The sequence below is a fragment of the Equus quagga genome, chromosome 1 (assembly GCF_021613505.1).
Source record: "Equus quagga isolate Etosha38 chromosome 1, UCLA_HA_Equagga_1.0, whole genome shotgun sequence".
NCBI lineage: Eukaryota > Metazoa > Chordata > Mammalia > Perissodactyla > Equidae > Equus > Equus quagga.
Genome location: NC_060267.1, coordinates 176,342,153 through 176,361,707, shown reverse-complemented (window position 1 = coordinate 176,361,707; position 19,555 = coordinate 176,342,153). Strand labels below are relative to the sequence as shown.

Here is a 19,555-nt window from a genome sequence, read left to right as displayed (position 1 = left end):
AGCCGTAAGTAACCAGAAGGCATTGTATATTTTTACTTTCGTTTCTATCCCTGACTAATCTCAGGGTAAAAGTAAACTGAGGGGAAAATGTTAGGAAATGCATTTAGCGTTTGAATTTCAAACATACATCATCTCTCTAAATCAGTGCTCTGACAGACTTTGATAAAATGGAGGAGGCAGATAAATACCAAGCACAAAGTTAACAATTAGGGTGATATCCCTTGAAGTCTAGTATTTGTGGATACATCTGCAGACAGTTACATGATATCCACTGACGTGGCTTCCTTGGGATATCTGTCACACCCTTTCCTTCTTCATTCCCACATTTGAATCCCTAGTTCGTACTTTTTAAATCTAAGTAACTGAAATAATCTCACTGGTTTCCTGCCTTAGAGAGTCACCCACCATAAAAAGTCAATGTAAAGAACACTCTTTGGTAATAATGGTAAAGAATACTCTTCATTGGGCTTTATTTTACTCCTGTTATCTTGAAATTCCTCTACCCAAATCCCTTTGCTAAGTTCTTCCTCGCGCACCTGTAAACTAACTCTGAGGCTAACTTCCTCTCCATGTCCTCACCATATCTCGATTCTCTTTTTTTCCCTTCAGATAATTGTCTCCAAATGCAGCTTCCTCTGCTCCAAAACAGAGCAAATCTGCTTCCCAACAAAGAACTCACTCATTTCTTCCTCAGGACCTTCTTGCCAACCACCTCTCCCTCTGGAACGCTCTCTGTTCCTCAGCCGTTCTGGGGCCCTTGATCTCAGCTGCCCTAGAGAGCTGTCCCAAACTGCTTCATGTGGCTGATTGGCACTGCTCACTGATTTCTGTATACTTCTTCCTAGAAAGTCCATGGCCTCTTCTCTACCTGGTGAACTCCTCTGCATCCTTAAGAACCTCCTCTGTGAAGTCTTCCCTAACACTTTGGGGGGTGGGGTTAGTTGGTCTCTCCTTTAGGGTTCCTTAGGACTTTGTACATTCAGTTGTTAAAAGAAAAGAAAAATGTTTGTATCTGTTAGGATGCAATCAGCTGCTAGCGACAGAAACCCTGACTGAAGCAGACTTAGACGGTAAGGACATTTATTATCTCCTGTAACCAGAAGTCTAGAGAAGAATAGCCTTCAGGGCTGCTTGACTCAGCAGCCTGCTATCGTCATTAAAGACCCACGTTCTTTCCTTCTTTCTGTTCTGCTTCTCTCATGGCTGACTTCAGCATCAGGCTATCAGCAAGGTGGGGATGGCAATTGCTGGTGTCCTAACCAAGCCCAGCAACATCCTGAGGAAGAAGAGAGCTCGTCTCTCCTCTGTCTCTCTCTTAGGATGTCAATATTTTTCTAAGAAGCTCCCTAGCCAGCTTCTCATCACTTTTTATTGACCGGAATAGGGTCAATACATGCCGTCCTAGAACCAATTATCACAAGGGAAATGGGAACACCCTTGGAGCTGAGAGTGAGGTCAACTTACCTTGATCACATGGCTGTGTGGGGAGGGGTGGATAGATGAACAAACCGGGGCGTTGCTGGGAAAAAAGGGCATGGATGCTGGGTTGACAATCAACAGGATCTGATACACTTACCAAGTTGGAATATAATATTATATAGCTTAAGGATTTATCTTCTTGTTTTAGTAAGGAATAATACCTCATTTATCTAGATTATTCTTGGTAGCCACTCAATGCATAGGGAGTGAAAGAACTACTAGACGATCTTCATGTATTAACTACGTGTGCTTTAGGCTCCTAAATTCTCTCCAATATCACATGGCATTTAAATATATACCTGTGTAATAGTCTGATTAGATAAGTGTGTATAGCTGGGCTTGTTGCACTATGCGACTCCAAGGAGACCACTCCTACAGAAACAGAATCTGAAGAGAGCAAGCTGTAGTGTGCCATGCAGTGTGGGAGTATGTGTGCTGATGGGTGAACACAATCATAGGTGTCGACATAGACAAAAAGATTTTAACACTCTGTTGTGTTTTAAAAACCATTCTGTAATCTGTTTCATTATATATAAGTTTAATCATTATATATATATATATGTGTGTGTGTATATATGTAAATCCCTATTCATATTCCTCTAAGAAAAGCCCCTTTAGGAAAATGCTCTGGCATCATGTAGAACAGCTGTCAATAAGATGTAGGGCAATTGGCTACGAAATGCAAGTTTAATGTAAGAAGAGACCGAAGAAACACCTGTACTTTACTCTCATTGAAAAATAGGACCACAGGATTAGGCAGGAAGAAAAGGTCTGGTAGCATTAAAATATTTGATTATTGGGGGCTGGCCCCGTGGCCGAGTGGTTAAGTTCGCGCGCTCTGCTGCAGGCGGCCCAGTGTTTCGTTGGTTCGAATCCTGGGCGTGGACATGGCACTGCTCGTCGGACCACGCTGAGGCGGCGTCCCACATGCCACAACTAGAAGGACCCACAACGAAGAATATACAACTATGTACTGGGGGGCTTTGGGGAGAAAAAGGAAAAAAATAAAATCTTTAAAAAAAAAATATTTGATTATTTTAGGGCTATGGCCAAATATTTGATTATTTTAGGGCCAAGGCCATGTTTTATTCATTTTTATAGCTCCCACAAGTCCTAGCAGCGTCTTGAGTGTCTGCGGCATGAAAGCAGAAGGAGGGAGAAGGGAGTGAGGTTTTCTCGTATTTCAACGTGGAGAATGCAGTGAGAGCCAGTACAGAAAGACAAGGCTCAGATTTCTAGATGCTTCTCACCTGGAGTGCTCCTGAGGCTCTTTCCTCTTGCCTTCCTTCTTCCCTCCTTTCTTCTCCTGCAAACATCACCATGTCAACTGCATGTTGGGCATCTGCTATGAAGTTCTGTTGCAAGCTCTGCAAGGACGGGAACATCACAGCTTTTGGTGTGATGTTCCTTACATGTGACATTTTAAAATGTTGGTCACTGACTAACTACATAAACTCAGAAGATGCTTTCTTCCTGACTCCAAGGGAGAAAGTTGGCTTACAATGCTGTCTAAAGTGGTTGGCCTTTCTAGAGGAAAAATAGAAAAAGAATGGTGCAGAGTCTCTGCCCTAAACAGTCTCATTGTCTAGTGGTGAAGACAAAGCCAAGGTCTGCAAAGCAATGCTGAACAAACAAATGGGGCAATCAAGAGTGTGATTCAAACTGTGGGTGCTGTAAGAACTCAAAGATTGGGAGCTCCATGAGCACAGCCTGCATCAGAGCACAGCAACCCACAGGTGGGACATGAGATGGACTTTCTAGGATGATGAGCGATTTAGGGATGAGCTCTATTGTCCCAGCTCCATCCCAGGGCTTGTATGCTATTGGAGAGAGGTCAGGGCTCACTAGAGAGCAGATCCACACTGCTGCTGCCCTGGATGCCAAGATGCCCCAACTTATAGGAGCAGGGGATGTAGCTGGTATAGAGTTTCTGCCTGGAGAAGATGATGCCACCAGCTGGCCAGGGGCAGAGCTCAGTGAAGTGTCATGCATTGAGGATACAACCTGGGACCGGGGCTGTGCCCATCACTGCTGGGTGGTATTACTTTGCTGGGGCAGCCTTGCTCCTGTTCTCCTGGCCAGGTAGGGTCCTGGTTCATGGCTTACCAATGAGAGTGGTGGTTTGTGTCCATAAGCTGTGGCAGCCATTCTCCTCTTTCCTTCTTCTATGCACGAGTGGTCAGTGCTTTCTCTATCCTGTATCTTTGTGTGGGTGTGAAAACAACCCCTTTCATTAGCATTGTCTTCCTGCTAGCAATCCTACTTTGTCTGTCACCTGCTCTCATGCTGTATTGTGCTGGAGTGCATTAACTCAGCACTCAATATTTGTGTCAGCATATGGCCACAGCACTGAGTGGACTTTTGGCTGTTAAAGCATCTTGAGACTCTGTGAGTAGGGGTCTGGCCTCTGACAAATGAGGATTTTCCAGTTGCTACGACTGCAGTGCGTCGCACAAATGGGTACATGCATTTGTTAACTGAGTGAGCTGTGAGGCCCTACTGGCCCTTATGCTCTGCCATGATGATGGTTCCGCTCAGTCCCTGCAGTTAGGGAGAAGTGGGACAGAGCCTTTTGTCTAAGGTGTTCATTTGGGTCCTCCCAGAAGCAGACCCTGGGAAGAGATTAGTTGTGCAAAAGATTTATTGGGGAAACTCCTTTGAGGGAAACAGGGAGGGAGCCTGCGGATGCTGGGACCGCTGTCAGACCCTGGTGCAGCCCCAACTCCTGTGGAGAGAGGGAAGGAAGGAGGGCTGGGCAGGAGAAGGTTTAGGCTGTGGTGCAATTCTAAGAAAGGTTTGGCAGGACTGATGGGGCATCCTTGAGCCGTGATGGCCCTTCAGAGGAGCCCCATCTCCCTTTCTTAGTATCCCTGCTGTGCTCAGCCGTTGGCGGGCCTCAGCATGAGTGTGGAGATGGATTCCAGAACGCGGAAGCTGAGACCATCTGTCAACTACACTCCTCGCCATGCGAGATCTATCTGAGAGGCGTGTTTTCATGGCCATCACATCCGGTCACTTCTGGCAGCAAGCAGCTTACTCCATTTACTCCAGAGTGCCCCTTCTCGAAGGGTGGGATTGGAGCGAGTGCAGAGGGCCAGGCAGGGCCACTGAGGTTTTGAGGACTTGTATGAATTTAACCACAGAACCCAGGTACTAGGCACTCATTATGACAAATAGTTGTTTTCCCTTCTTGGGAAAAAACATGTTTACCTCTTATTACTGCTTTGAAAGCATATTGCAAAAATAAATGGCTCACCTTCTGGGAATTTCAAAGAAGTTAATATGGGTTCTGTTCATGGTACCTGCTGAATAAATTTTAGAAAATGAATCCTTCCTAGGCAAAGAGTGTTGGAAAAGTGATGTTCTTATGCAGACCCCCGGAACCACTTGGAGCGTGGATGATGTGTCTTCCCTTCTCTGTCCTGACTAGTTTTATTGTGTTGACACTGCACATGGAAGGTGCCCTCTGTTCTGTGGTGGATGGAGCACTCACGGTGGTTATATGTCCATCACTTATTTTCTCTGGCTCACAAAGGTTAGGATATAGTATTTCTCGCTATTGTGGAGGAGTGAGCCAAATACTGAAGTAGGAATAAATAACGGAAAAATATTCTTCCAAGAAATCTGTTTTCATTCTCACCTCTTACTCTAACCAGTTCTCCACGTTGTTGCCGAAATGATAGTTCTTGCATGAAAATCTATTGTTTTACTCTCCTGCCTAAAATCTACATTACCTTTGAGTTAAAAATAAAAACTTCTTAGCATGAAAGAGGAGCCTACTTATGAGCTGGTCCCTGCCTCTGATCTGTGGTCTAGCGTCCTCTCTCTCTCTCTCTCTGTCTTTATGTCTGTCTGTCTCTCTCTCTGTTTCTCTGGTCTTACACCACTACTGACTCACAGCCACCAGATTTCTTAAGTCCCTCTGTATTTTTACGTTATATTAGGTTGTCCTAGTGACTGTTAACACAGAAACACTAGCATTTCAGTGACCACACAGTAGAAGTGAACTTTTTACTCATGTAACTGACCACTGCAGGTGTTTCTGGCTGGTAGATGGTTTTCCCCCAGCGGGTATCTCAGGGACCCAGGCTTCTTCAGTCTGGTGACTCTGTCTATCTACAGGACTTTTGTTTCCTCCCCACCCGTCTCACAGATTGGGAAAGAGAAGAGAGAAAACTTGCTTACTTTTGTGATGCTGTGGGCCAGAAGTGGCACACATCACTTTGGCTTATATTCCATTGGTGAGAACCCAACCAGAAGCAAGACAGCCAGGAAACACAATTGCTGGCTAAGCAGCCACTCCCCGACAACTATCCACCACACTGGAGAATGCCAGTCCTGGGGAACTTTAGGCTGTCTCTGTGTTACTCACAGGCTGCCACTCACACGTGCAGCCTGGATCCCAACTCATTCACCGATTCAGCTCATCTGGACAAATCTTATACAACCTTTTAAGATTCATCTAAAGCTTTGCATCATTCAAAGGCATTGGAGTGTCTCCTCTAGACTCATATAACACACAGTGCTTACCAGCTGTCATAGCACATGTCACGGTGAATTATAACTGTTTGCTTAGGGGTCTTCATTTTACAAACTTGAGCTCCTGTAGGACTGGGACTGTTTTTATTTTAAATCTACAAATGCCTGGCACAAAATATGTACCCAACAAATGTTTTATTAAATAAGTGAAAGGCTATTAGAGGCCTGGATTCGTAAGAGAGTGTTTGATGTTAAAACACCAATATTTGATGTTTTTAAGAGTGAATTGTGGATTTATCCTAAAACACATACATCAATCCTAATTTTGAATTGAGGAATGTGTAGACTTCTGAAGTTTCTTTGCTATTTGTTAATAAATCTATAATGTTAAGAAAGCTCACAGTTATCAGGTTACCATGAGCATGCTAACAGAGTTTATAAACTTAAAAGTCAAGGATTGTTACTTGGGTTCAACTCTTCACTACAAGGAATGTTGTATCATTAGAATGTATTTGGCTACAGGTAAGCAGAAACTTGATTCACAATTGTTTGAAAAATTAGAGAATGAGTAATGTCACATAACAAAAAGTCTATAATAGGGTAGCTCCAGGATAGGTTGATCTGGTGACTCAGTGACGTCATCCAGGGCCTGGATTCTGCCTGTATCTTGGTCCTACCATCCTCAGTATATTGATTATGTCCTTGGAACGGATCCCCTCAACGTCACAAGATACTGCCAGCAAAAAATGGAGAAACTAATTGCCTTGGTCATGTCCTGAGGGAGAGAACAAGAACACCTCTTCCCCAACCATGGTATAGGAATGCTTCTTTAGTCTGATGGGGCTGTCTTAGATACGTGCTGATCTATGGACCAGAAACTTTCTCCAGGGGAATTCTATCTCCAGACTGTTTAGATTACTCAGTATCTATCACAGAACAGCAGATTCTTTTCCAAGCTCTTAGATGGAATAGAAGAGGTAGGTAGCTCTTTTCTCCAAAATTTGTGGGTGTATTAGGAAGGAAAAAGGGGGGATATATGCTGGATATTCACGCAATAGTGTTCGCCGAAAATATTTAACAATACAATCTATTGAACTGGTATCTGTGGAAGAGTGAACAATTTTCTAAACCAGGTAATGACCCAACCCTTTCTCCTGTCAGTTCTGTAAGTTCCAAAACATATATTTAAAGCATCCAATAGTGAATGTGTTAGATTGCCTTCCTCCAGTGTAATTATTTATTCTTTATTTTAGGCCTCATAATGGGATTAATCTTGCGATATGCTACAGCGCCAACTGATATTGAAAATGGGACTGTGTATGATTGTGGAAAACTGGCCTTCAGTCCATCAACTCTGCTGATTAATATCACTGACCAAGTTTATGAATATAAATACAAGAGAGAGATAAGCCAGCACAACATCAATCCTCACCTAGGCAATGCTATACTTGAAAAGGTAAGGATTCTATCTGGTCGTATATTTTTGTTTTCCACTGTAAATAATTGCATCATGTATGAAGCACTATATGTAATGCATTCACACACACGTGTACAGTACTCATCCCTTATCTGCAGTTTTACTTTCTCTGGTTTCAGTTACCTGCAGTCTGAAAATATTGAAAAGAAAATTCCAGAAATAAACAATTAATAGGTTTTAAATTGTGCACCATTCTGAGAACCATGATGAAATCTCACGGTGTTCCACTCCATCCTGCCCCAGGACATAAATCATCCCTTTGTCTAGTGTATCCACCCTGTTTATACCGCCCGCCCATTAGTCACTTGGTAGGCTTTTTGGTTACCAAATCGACTGTCGTGGTATCGCAGTACTTGTGTTCAAGTAACCCTTATTTTACTTAAGAATGACCCCCAAATGCAAGAATAGTAATGCTGGCAATTCAAATATGCCAAGAGAAGCCGTAAAGTGCTTCCTTTAAGTGAAAGGGTGAAAGTTCTCAACTTAATAAAGAAAGAAAAAAATCATATGCTGGAGTTGCTAAGATCTACAGTAAGAATAAATCTTGTATTTATGAAATTGTGTAGAAGGAAGAAGAAATTTGTGCTAGTTTTGCTGTCGCACCTCAAACTGCAAAACTTATGACCACAGTGTGTGGTACGTGCTTAGTTAAGATGGAAAAGGCATTAAATTTGTGGGTGGAAGACGTGAACACAAACCATGTTCTGATTGACAGCAGCATGTTGCAACAGAAAGCCCTGAACCTATATGAAGACTTCAGCAAGGCGTCCCCTGTAATGAGTGACATGAAGCCGTTTACTGCAAGTGGGGGATGGTTACACAGATTCAGGAATAGGTTTGGACTGAAAGAGACACCACATTCACATAACTTTCATGACAGTATATTGTTATAATTGTTACATTTTATTATTAGCTATTTTTGCTAATTTCTTACTGTGCCTAATTTATAAATTAAACTTTACCATAGAAAAAATCATAGTGTGTATATATATACTATATAGAGAGAGTTTGGTACTATCTGTGGTTTCAGGCATCCACTAGGGATCTTGGAACATATACTCCGTGGATAAAGGGGACTACCATATGTCCTTTTACAGTACCACACTATTGGAGAGATTTAGTTGACTAAGGGGTTAATGCCTTGATATACTCCTATTACAATAGTATATAGCTCAACTGCCTGTATTTTCTCCTAGAAGTTAGAAAAGAATGGTTTTTAGTATAATTATTTTGAAAGCCTTGGGTAAAAAATAATAATTCAGCTGACTCTGCCTTTCACAATGCTTGATTCAAGTTTTCACACACGTGTTTTAAGTATCATTGTACACCTCACCAGCTGGCTATTTAGTTCAAGTCTCCCATAAGCCAAAAGGAAAATGGAGGAGAATGAAAAAATTTGCAATTGCAAACCTTGATCTAGGATGACTGGCTCTTGGCTGGCCACTTGGCTATTTATGAATGTACCCACTCACAGCCAACCTCAAGAGATCTTGACTCCGTTGGTTTAGTTGAGGAATCTTAGGTGAAAAGAGAAAAACTGTGAAGTGACTCATCTTTTAAAAATGGCTTTATTGTTGCAAATTTGTCAACTGCTTCAGTTATTAGAAGGAAAACTTCCTTCTGCTCTCAGGGCTCTGGGTCAGAAAACAGGTGAGGTTACCTTTTGTGGGGCCTTGTGGGTTCTGGATCAGTCTTCGGAATAGGTGAATTCGCATCGAGCGATACAAGCATGTGCTGAGAACCAGGATCTAATGAGACTTATTCCAGATCCTGCTAGGTCAGAGCTGAGAACTTCCTTGATATTGTTCAAGTGCATTTTATCACTTTTATCCAAGATGGACTTAGTTTTCTTTTAATAGGTACATTTTTTTTTTCTATTTTGAGAAATTTGTGGCTGAGGGCGGATATTTGGTCTGCCATTTATCCACATTCGAGATGGGTAATTTTAGTGTTCTCTTTTTCCTTTTTTCCACATTATCTTCTGCTAGCACATTTCTAGATTAACTTCCTCCTAGCACTTGGCGAGGGCTCAGGAAAGGCAAACTAATTATGATGTTAGCCTAAATCAGACTTAGTTAGGAAAGTGAATTGCAACACACACAAAAAAACAAATTAAATAATGCTTTTCTGAAATAAATAGGAGCAACTTCTAGATCTTCTGCTGTTTTGGATGATCTCGTCTATGTGACTCTTTCTTTTCACATGGATGCTAGAAAATTATCTATCTTGAAATAAATTTTTTAAGTGCCCTTATTAGCAGCAAAGGATTTTAATTAAAAGATACTCTTCAGTTTTGCCTTTGGTTAGTACCCGAACGTAAATTATTTCCCTCCTCACTCTCCTACCTATTTTTATCTATATTTCTGAGCAGCATTATTTCTCCAAACAGGTTGACCCCCAAAGATGCTGACAATTCTCTCTCTTACTATAGAGATTTTTTTCTCTAGCAGGATGACTAACAAACATCTGATGAGAAATTTTGTTACTGTATTATTGACATAGCTATTCCCTTACCAGCAGCCAAACGCCAGAGTTTGATTTTGAAAAATTAAGGCAAGGGATGGAGAAAATGTCTAACTTGCTGAGGCCCTCTTGGTTTTTTTGTTGAGAGGATTACATGTTCTGCACATAAAATGTTTAATTGACCTTGAATGGCTGAAGGATTTTCTAGGTTAACTTCTAAATCATGTGACTCATTGAGTCACGGTTAGCATTTGTTCCTCCAAGCGTCCAAAATTGGCAATGGCAACTCAGTACCCAGAGTAAATCCTCCACCGTGGCTGGTATAAAAAGGGGCATCCGCTGGTACACTTACCGACCGTATCAGACGACTTTAAGTGGAAAGGATCTTGTTAGTAAATGGCCACAGTGTATCTTAATGCACATTTGTTGCTTATGTGCCAATTTTGGGGGAGCCTAGTTAGTCTGCAAAAGTGAAAAACTAACAAGTCTGTCTTCCTTACTGGGAATTCTCCACTGCATGCAACAATTTATGTCAATCAATTGATCAGTCTGTGTCAGATGCAAAAGGATTCCAAAAAAGGGTGCATTCATTGGAAAGCTTATTGGGAGGCTTGTATGGAGTAATGGGGACAAAATTCAGGACCAGGCTGATCTGCCATACACCCTTAGGAAGTTCTTTGATCTAATCTAAACTTTCTTATTTGTGAAGTGGGGAGATTAGAACTATTTTGTAGGATTGTTTTAATTTTTAAATGAGATGATGTATATAAAGCTCCTGGTGACCACAAGGCCCTTTACAGTGCACTGTCATCACTGCCTCTCCTCATACTACCACTGCCTCTTCTATTGCCACCAGCAATGTTGTCGCCACTGCACTACCTCTAACACCAGTGCTGCCGGAGCTGCTGCTAGGTAATGTTTGAAAGCTTAATATACTCCGGGGTTAATGAAATGTCTGTTTGTTTGTTTCATTTATGTAACATCCGTTGGGGAGATAATATCATGATAAATGTATGATAAATGCCTGTATATAATTAAGTTCTAAATTGTATCCATTGTACGGACTATGAGGACTGTAAGACTTTACAGATTAGTTGTCGCAGATACTTGAGCTTGTCAGTGAGGCTTCCTTGAGAAGGGCTTTGAAGGGTGGGCATGGTTTGGATAGGCAGTAGGAATTAAGTTGAGAAAGGTCGCTGGGCAGGATGGATTGGCGGGGAGGCTGCAGGGTGTGCGTATCCGGGTGAGAGGAGAACAGAGCTTCACGGACGCTTTGGATCAACAGAATCTGCTTGATTTTTAGAAACAGCGTGAAGAGAAGAATCTAAGATTTCAAGGTTTCTGGCCTGACTGGGAGACTAGGAGAGTCCCAGGAAAGAAGTATGGGACGGAAGGAAGATTTGAGGAAGAGGAGGGGTGGAAGTGACTCTGGGTCTGCATGTAGAGAGCATCTAATTTAGAGCCAGAAAGAGACCCGACCTCATTAAGTTAAACCCCATCATTTGATAGATGAGTAAACAAGAACTTAAGCATTAAAATTGATTCAAATCGGTAGTTCCCAAACTTGTCTGAGCTTTGGAGTCACTCAAAGCTTCAAAAAATCCCGATGCTGGTGTTCTGGCCCTGGAGTTGGTGATTTACTGGTTTAGGGTGTGGCCTGAGCGTTGGGATTTTCAGAAGATCACCAGGTGGTCCTAAGGGGCAGACAAGTCAGGGAAACCCTGATTCAAGTCCGCTTTTGTGTTCGGGTGAATATGAGGAGGAGAGAAATGCCCCTTCTGTGCTTCTTCCCCTCAGCCCGCTGCTGCAGGTCCACCAGCCCCTTTTACACACAAAGAACTTTTCTTGTTTCGGGACCTCTACATATGTCATTCTTTTTGCCTAAAATGGCCTTACTTCTGCTCTTCGGATGTCAAGCTCCTTCTTACCCCAAGAATCTTGGCTTGAAATGCCGTTTCTTCAGAGAGGGCCTGCCCCGCAATTTTCTCACACTGTATCTTCTCTCTCTCTCCCTCTCTTTTCTTTCAAAGTACTTAGCACCATCTGAGATTGTATATGTACTTGCTTATTAATTATCATTCTTACATTGTTTATTGTCCACCGGACAGTAAACTTCACAAAAGCAGGGACCACGCCTTTTTTATCGACCAATGTATCCTCAAAGCCTAGCACAGTACCTGGTGCATAATTGCTGCTAAATATATAGTTTGTGAGTGAATGAATGAACAAAGGAAAGAGTCTGAGAGCTTGGTAGAGGATATACAGCTAGAATATTTGGAAATTATCATCTTAGAGTTGGTAGAATTGTAGTGTCCTGGATGCTTAATGCTTGAAGAAACTAAGATATTCTCTTATCTTAGTTGTGTACATACAGATAACAGATTCATATCGGGAGAAATTACCTGAAATTACCTGATGAGTCCAGGGTCCCACTACAGGTCAGAGGCAAAACTGGGACCCATAGTACTTTACACTGGGTCCTGAGTGGCTTATTGTCCACACTACTGAACAGGTTCTCCAGTGGTTCTTTGGACAGAGAAGGGCAGGGCACCTCGGGCTGAAGTTTGGGGAATCTCACAGTGAGACAGGTAGGGGGAGATGAGAACCAGTGCTGGAAAGAGAAGAGGATGGCCAGAGTACAGCAAGAGGACCAGCACAGCAGAGTCACAGAAGTAGAGGATGGTCAGAACTACGGGCAGAGGCCCAGCATGGTTGAGTCACGGAAGCCATTGGTGCAGCCCCCCTGGGTCCTTTTTCTTTGTGGTACAGATTAAAGGGAGTACTGGCCTTTGTTTCTGAAAGTTACAGGATAAGGAAATGAGTTTTACTCTCAGAAGAATATAGTTTAGAGGCTTGGATGAAATTCTTGACTTCAGGATTTGGAGAGGCTGGGATGAATTCCTGTGCTATGTAATCGCCTCTTGGAAGGTTTGTAAGAGCACATGTATTTCTGGGATGGTTAGGCATTGATGCGCTTGGAAACAGCACCGGGCTTGATGGCTCCCTGAGTCCCTTCCAACAAGAAGGTATAAAACTGGAAAATATGAGAGCTGTTGGCATTTATATAAGCAGCAGTGTTCTGTGCTTTTATGTCATGTGTAAACATAAAAATTCCAAGAAATACCATATGCCACGCTTGTTTTGTTCATGCTCAATACAGATGAAAGTGTACAAAAGAAAAAAATATTTTCACTTAAATACTGGTGAAAGCAGCATTTTTCTATACATTTTGAGCAGCTGATGATCTCAAAACAACCTTCTGAGAGAATAAAACTAGATTGTGTTGTATCTAACTATCTAGTCAATGTTTCCAACACCATTTGTCAAATTGTTCTGTGGATCCAAGCTACCCTTAACTAGTTTTATCTTAGTGGAGCCTACATTCTATTCCACAATGGTTTTACAAACACTAATTTGTTATGTAATATTTAGGAATACCAGATGTCTACTAATGTTTTCTGAATTTCCTATCAATAATAAGTTTAAAACTTGCTTTTAGAGAACAGAAAGACCTTTCTCCATCACTCATTCATTCATTCATTCTTTCAATACGAATGAACTGAGTGAGTCCCATCAGTTTCAATTCTGAAACAAGGAATGGTCTCAAGGAGCTTCTGAGTAAATCAGAGGAAAACATAGCATATGAATAAATACACTACAAGGCAGGTGCCAAAGGAGTGGGCCAAGTACTACAGGCACTCGAAAGGGGACAATATGATTTCTTGTTAGGGTGATAGGAAAGATTTCAAAGAAGGATAGTTGGTTGACTCTGCTGATGGTGATGTATGTGGTGTGTGAAGGTGGGAGAGGCATTCCAGGCAGAGGGAAAAGCATGATATGGAGGTGGAAAAGGGGGTGGAAAAAGAATATTCCAAGAAAGAAAAACATTTCCGATTTGTTGAAGTATGGAAGACCATTGAAACATAGGGCTAGAAATAAGTGCAGAGCTTGATTATGGAAGGCCTTGAGTGCCAGGATGAGCAATGCCAACTCTGAAGTCAGTGGAAGAGTGTAATGTGGACAAAAGCAAAAGGATGGTTAGGCTGCCATGTACAGGATAGAGACAGGAAGCAAGGAGACAGATGAGGCCTCAGCTTGGATGATAACCAAGGGGCAGATGGAAAAGAAGGAAGGAAGAAAGATAATGTGGAGTTCGGACCAACTGGGCACAAGGAGGAAGAAAGAACAGCTTACTCCGCTGCCCTGGTCTTGTGGGCTCACGGCGGGGGGTAGGCAGAAACAGGGAAGTTAGAAGTTAGGGGAAGGAGCTGATGTGTAGAGGAAAATCACAAGAATGGCTTAAAAGTGATGAATGAATGACTCAATTTATTTCACTATTAATTTATTTATCTTTGATTTAAGATATGTTAAATATATGTTTCCCATATTGAGTTGGAAAGGTCAGCAGGCCATTTGGCTGGAAGGGTCTTGCAGACCCAGTACATTTTCAAAAAGTGTGAAGACAATTAAATTTATACGTCCTATCATGCACACATCAGTTGACTGTAATGTGAAAAGTCAAAGGAAACTACCCAGTGAAAATTTTGCCAAGTCTTCACTTCCTGTGTGACAAGTGACCCTATCATTTGGTAAGGGAAGTTATTTTGGAGTAAGTCACACTGCTGAGTAATCTGTCCTGTCTATTGTTTCAATAAAGAGAATGGCCAGGCTGCAAGTAGGTCACACTGAAGCTACTATCAATTCTGTTGATAATAGTGCATATTTAGAGATATTTTAAGGAAGCCCTTACAGAAACGAATCATATGATTTTTAAAAATAATTTTGTATTTGCAGCTTGAAAACATCAGTGTTTTAATCTTTTTTCTCACTGATCAGCTTTTTCTAATGGTGATTTTGAATTTTTGTGGTTCAGTCTTAATTCTCATGTATTTATTTACAAACTATCCTTGTTCTTTCCAATTTTTCCATTTGCTTGATTATTCCGGCTGCAGAGGCCAGAGCACAAAGCTCTTCTAGTAACAGGAACAGCTTGACCAGAAAGAGTCATTGGACCATGAGATAAATATGTACAGTTAACGCTGGGACACTTTAGGGGAGGATAAAGAAAAGTCAAGAAAGAAATCTCCTCTAAAACCGTTCTAGGCTCACTGAGAGAAGTAAGCGTCACAGAATCAGCACTTGGGGTTTGGAGAAACATTTGTAGGACACTATCAATTATTGCTCTGTGCTACAGAGAACAGGGAGTCGCGATTTATGCTTCTCTATCGTGACAAGTTTTGGCTCTCAGCACATGAGGTGGTCCCAGGGAATGTCAAGCTTGGCAGTGAATGGGCTGAGGCTGTTTGGACAGACTTAGCTACTTTCATCCTAAGCCTTAGTTAAGAGATCTGTTATTAGTAAAGAAACTCAACATTTTTTATTTGTTTTAGCGATTTTCTTCCACCTTTGTTCACTTCCTTTGCAGAAAGTTGGCCTGAGAAATGATTTCTGAAATGTCTCAGGACTCTAAGTATTCCTTTTCTTTTTCTTTTTTTGCTGTGAAGTACTTCTTATTTTACTTTTTTCTAGTTTTGTTTAGATATAATTGACATACCATATTGTATTAATTTAAAGTGTACAACATAATGATTTGATATATGCATATATAGCAAAATGATTGCCACAATAAGTTTAGTTAACATCCATCACCTCACATAGTTACAGGTTTTTTTCCTGTGATGACAACTTTTAAGATCTACTCTCTTAGCAACTTTCAAATATACAGTACAATATTATCGGCTATAGGCACCATGCTGTACATTACATCTGTAGGACTTATTTATCTAGAAGTTTGCACCTTTTGACCACCTCAACCATTTCCCCCATCCCTCATCTCTGGCAACCACCAGTCTGTTCTCTGTTTCCAAGAGTTCCATTTTTTCAGCGTCGGCATAGGTGAGATCATACAATATTTGTCTTTATCTTATTTCACTTAGCGTACTGTCTTCAAGGTCCATCCATGTTGTCACAAATGACATTTCCTTCTTTTTTATAGCTGAATAATATTCCATTGTGTGTGTGTGTGTGGGTGTGGGTGTATACACCACATTTCCTTTATTCATATCTTGGCCGTATTTATTATTCATATCATAATGCTGTAATGAACATATGAGTGTAGATATCTCTTCAAGATCCTAACTTCAATTCCTTTGGGTATATACCCAGAAGTGGGATTGCTTGATCATATGGTTGTTCAATTTCTAATTTTTTGAGGAAGATCCATAATATTTTCTTTAGTGGCTGCACCAGTTTACATTCCCCCCAACAGTACAGAAGGGTTCTCTTTCTCCACATTCTGGCCAACACTTGTTATCTCTTGTCTTTTTGATAATAGCCATTCTAACAGGTGTGAGGTGATATCTTATTGTGGTTTTGATTTGTATTTCCCTGATGATTGGTTCCATTTGGTTTTAATTTAGTCATTAAATAACATAGATTTTCTTCGTTCATTTAGTCATTCAACAAATATCTATTTCCTGAGGACTCATCATATGCCAGATACTTGTTTAGGTGCTGCTGCAAGTACAGCAGTGAACAGATCAAAATCCTTGCTCTCCTGGAGCTTAGATTCTTGGGGAGAAAGAGACAAGGGATAGTCCAGCACAAGCATTTATAATCTAATGTCAAGCGGAGACATATGCTATGAAGAAAAGTTAGCAAAGTGAGAGGATGGAGAGAAAGAGTATTTAGACATGTCCTGCAGGGAGGGCCTCACTGAGGAAGTGAAGCTGGAGCTGAGATCTGAATGAAGTTGCAAGTGAGCCGTGTAGAAATCTGGAAGAAGAGAATTTCAAAGCAGAGTGCAAAACTAAATGACATTAGATGGCTTTGCTTTCTGGAAGTCATTTTTTAACCTTGCCAGGTCTTTGTTATATTTTTCATCAATATTCAAAATCATTTTGTCTATATAAAAAGTCCTGGAAAAATTCTATTGTGGAGGTAGAAAAGGGTGGAGAAGAAGAGAGATGTCAACTTGGAATGGGGAATGAAAACGCAGAAAATGCAGAAATAACAGGAACATGGTGCGCCAAAGGCTGACAGGCTGTGCGTGGAGTCCTGGCCACTTTTGCAGACTTGCCTTCAGAATGGACAACCCAAAGAATAAGGAGATCTTCTACTATCCTTTGACTGTAACTTGGAGCACCCCAAACTGCAAGATTAAGATTCACCTCAGACGGTGTTCCCTCACCAGATATGTTTGAGTTAAGCATCCTGCACCTGGAATGCGGCTTGGCTTTCCCAGACAGAGCTGTGGACACAGCACTCAGAAACTCTCCTGACCTTAGGATAGGAGACTTTTTTCTTCTTCCTCACAGCTCATCACTCAGGACTCGTGTTCTAAGGAAACGGACCACTGGAACATTTATTTGGGGCAGGAATTACATTCCAACCAGCTGTTAAAGAACTGCATTCCAAAGGCTTTTGGTGACAGTAGTCTCTTGGACTGCCATGTGATTTGAGCACAGATTGTACTGATGTCTCTCACACTCATTCTTGGTTGGGAAAGGAAAGGAGTTGTGTGAAAGTATATGAGTAGGTTGAACACTGGGGTTGATGTTCTTTCTAATATAACAAGATTTGGTAAGATGGGAGTGGCTATGGGAATAAAGAGAATGGCTTCTCAGATCCCTGGCTTCAAGACCTAGAAATACCACAGGCCACCGTAAGGAGACGCAACTGAGATGCCCACCCATCTCCCAGTCACCCCTTCCTCCTGACTATGGCCTGATTGTGGACCATCTTAGGTCACCAAGAACATGATGGTGGCTCTTGGGCCTTTGCAGCCTTGACCATGTATAGAAACCCAGGGTTTCATCCATCTGTCCATCCATTTGCCTAGTTCAAGAGGGGACTTAAGGTGGTAGTACAGACATGTTTTCTAGAAACTGTGGGAGCCAGCATGGTGGAACATTCCACAGTGCTTCAGGATACAGAGTAGCTGCCACCCACTTAGGTATCAAAGGACAGGTTTTCACAGCTGTACTGGGGATGAGCGGGTGGCTGGGGGCTCTACAGCTATTCTCTCTATCTCCCTGTCCGACTCAGTCAAGGTCATGGGGAATTATGTTCCACGAGAGGCCAATCTTTAAGAAGTATGACTCATACCTGGTTATTTGATACTATTTTCTTTATTTATTAATAAGTCTATATTTATTACGTGTTATCCCAGAACAAAGTATCCCTCCTAAGAGACCATTCCAAAAAAACCTCAAATATTATTCTTTTAAGCATCAGTATGTATGTGGTGGGAACTGGCATGTATGAGGCAGCTTAATATCATGGGTGGAGCCCACTCTGCAGTAAGGATAGCTGGGTTCAAGCCCAGGTCTCCCTTTAACCAGCTGGGCGAGCTCCAGCGTGTGACCGAAGCCTCGGAGCCTTAGTTTCATCAAATGAGGCAATGTAAGTACCAACCTTAAGGGTATTATGAGAACTGAATGAAATAATTCATATAAGGGGCTAATATGCCAGGTGTGTAGTAAGTTCTCAGAAAATATTTATTATTATTATTAAGCACCAGCTGACTGCTAAATACTTTAAAACACTGATTTCCAAACTTTTGATTATGCACCCATCAGTGAAACACTTTTGAGTGTATACACCTAATACATGCCTATCTATTTACAAATGAGATGCAAGTACTACCGTACCAATATAGTATGTACATTATAAAGCAGTATCAAACTGGAATTTTTTAAAAGTTGACATAAAAATGAAATAAAGATGTTCTTTGCACACCCAAGTGGATCATCTTGTTCACTCCCTAGCGTGTGCACACCGCAACTTAGAGACCAATAGAATAGTTCATATTTTATTAAAATTGTTTTATTTTGACTATTTGTTATAAATTTCTTTAAAAATTCTGCTCCTTTCTGAAATCTTAAATACTGTAATCCAAGTGTCAGCAGCACCGGTATGCACATGGGCTCTTGGCCTGAGATAAAGATGTTCTCAGGGCCCAATTAGCTTTGTGGGGACATCATTCCCACCCCAGTGACCCCACACTGCTCTACTCCAGTGTCGCTTCTTCCGTCTCATAACTCCACCTGTTGATCTCACACTGTATCTTGGCTGAGTTGTAAGTTAATATTTGTATCTATGATGTTTGGATGAATGTCTGTCTCCTCACTCGAGGAGGATCCAGCAGGGTAGGGACCAGGTCTGTCTGTGGTCACACTGTATCCCGGCTCGTGGCAGGGTGGCTGGCACATGGTGGATACTGTGTGGATCCCGGTAAGTGAGAGGATGGTGTAATGAAGTATCATTCTCCTCTTGTCAGTTGCTACTTCTCACTGCTGTGCTGCCCTGTCTGCACTGGGGACCATTTTATGCCTAAATATCCATCATAGATTTCCCTCAGAGTGAAGTGCCAGCGCTCTGTGATGGTTGTTTGCTACTTAGAAGGTTGAATTGCTATAAGTCTCTTCTCCAAATAGTCAAGTAGGGATGGAAGGAGAGAAAGAAACAGAGGCTGGGCACAGGAGAGGCAAACAAATGGGGCGAGGGGAGGGAGGAAGAGAGATTTCCCACCAGACTTTCCGTCTGAGTGCATAAAACTGAAAATGGATCTTTCAATTCTTTTCCCCTTTGCTTTGTTGCTTCAAGACATTAAACTGTGGCAATGTGCACATTTATTGTTGCTGGCCTCCAGCGAGC

General features: G+C 41.7%; 1 protein-coding gene across 2 annotated transcripts in view; it reads left to right on the top strand.

Moving 5' to 3' along the window:
• SLC9A9 (solute carrier family 9 member A9) overlaps positions 1-19,555 on the top strand; it is a 510,438-nt gene that overhangs the window by 8,772 nt on the left and 482,111 nt on the right. For both annotated transcript variants that reach the window (XM_046685210.1, XM_046685217.1), the window contains exon 2: positions 7,212-7,414. In XM_046685210.1, coding sequence (XP_046541166.1) covers positions 7,212-7,414 — 203 coding nt within the window. The remainder of the gene's footprint in view (positions 1-7,211; positions 7,415-19,555) is intronic.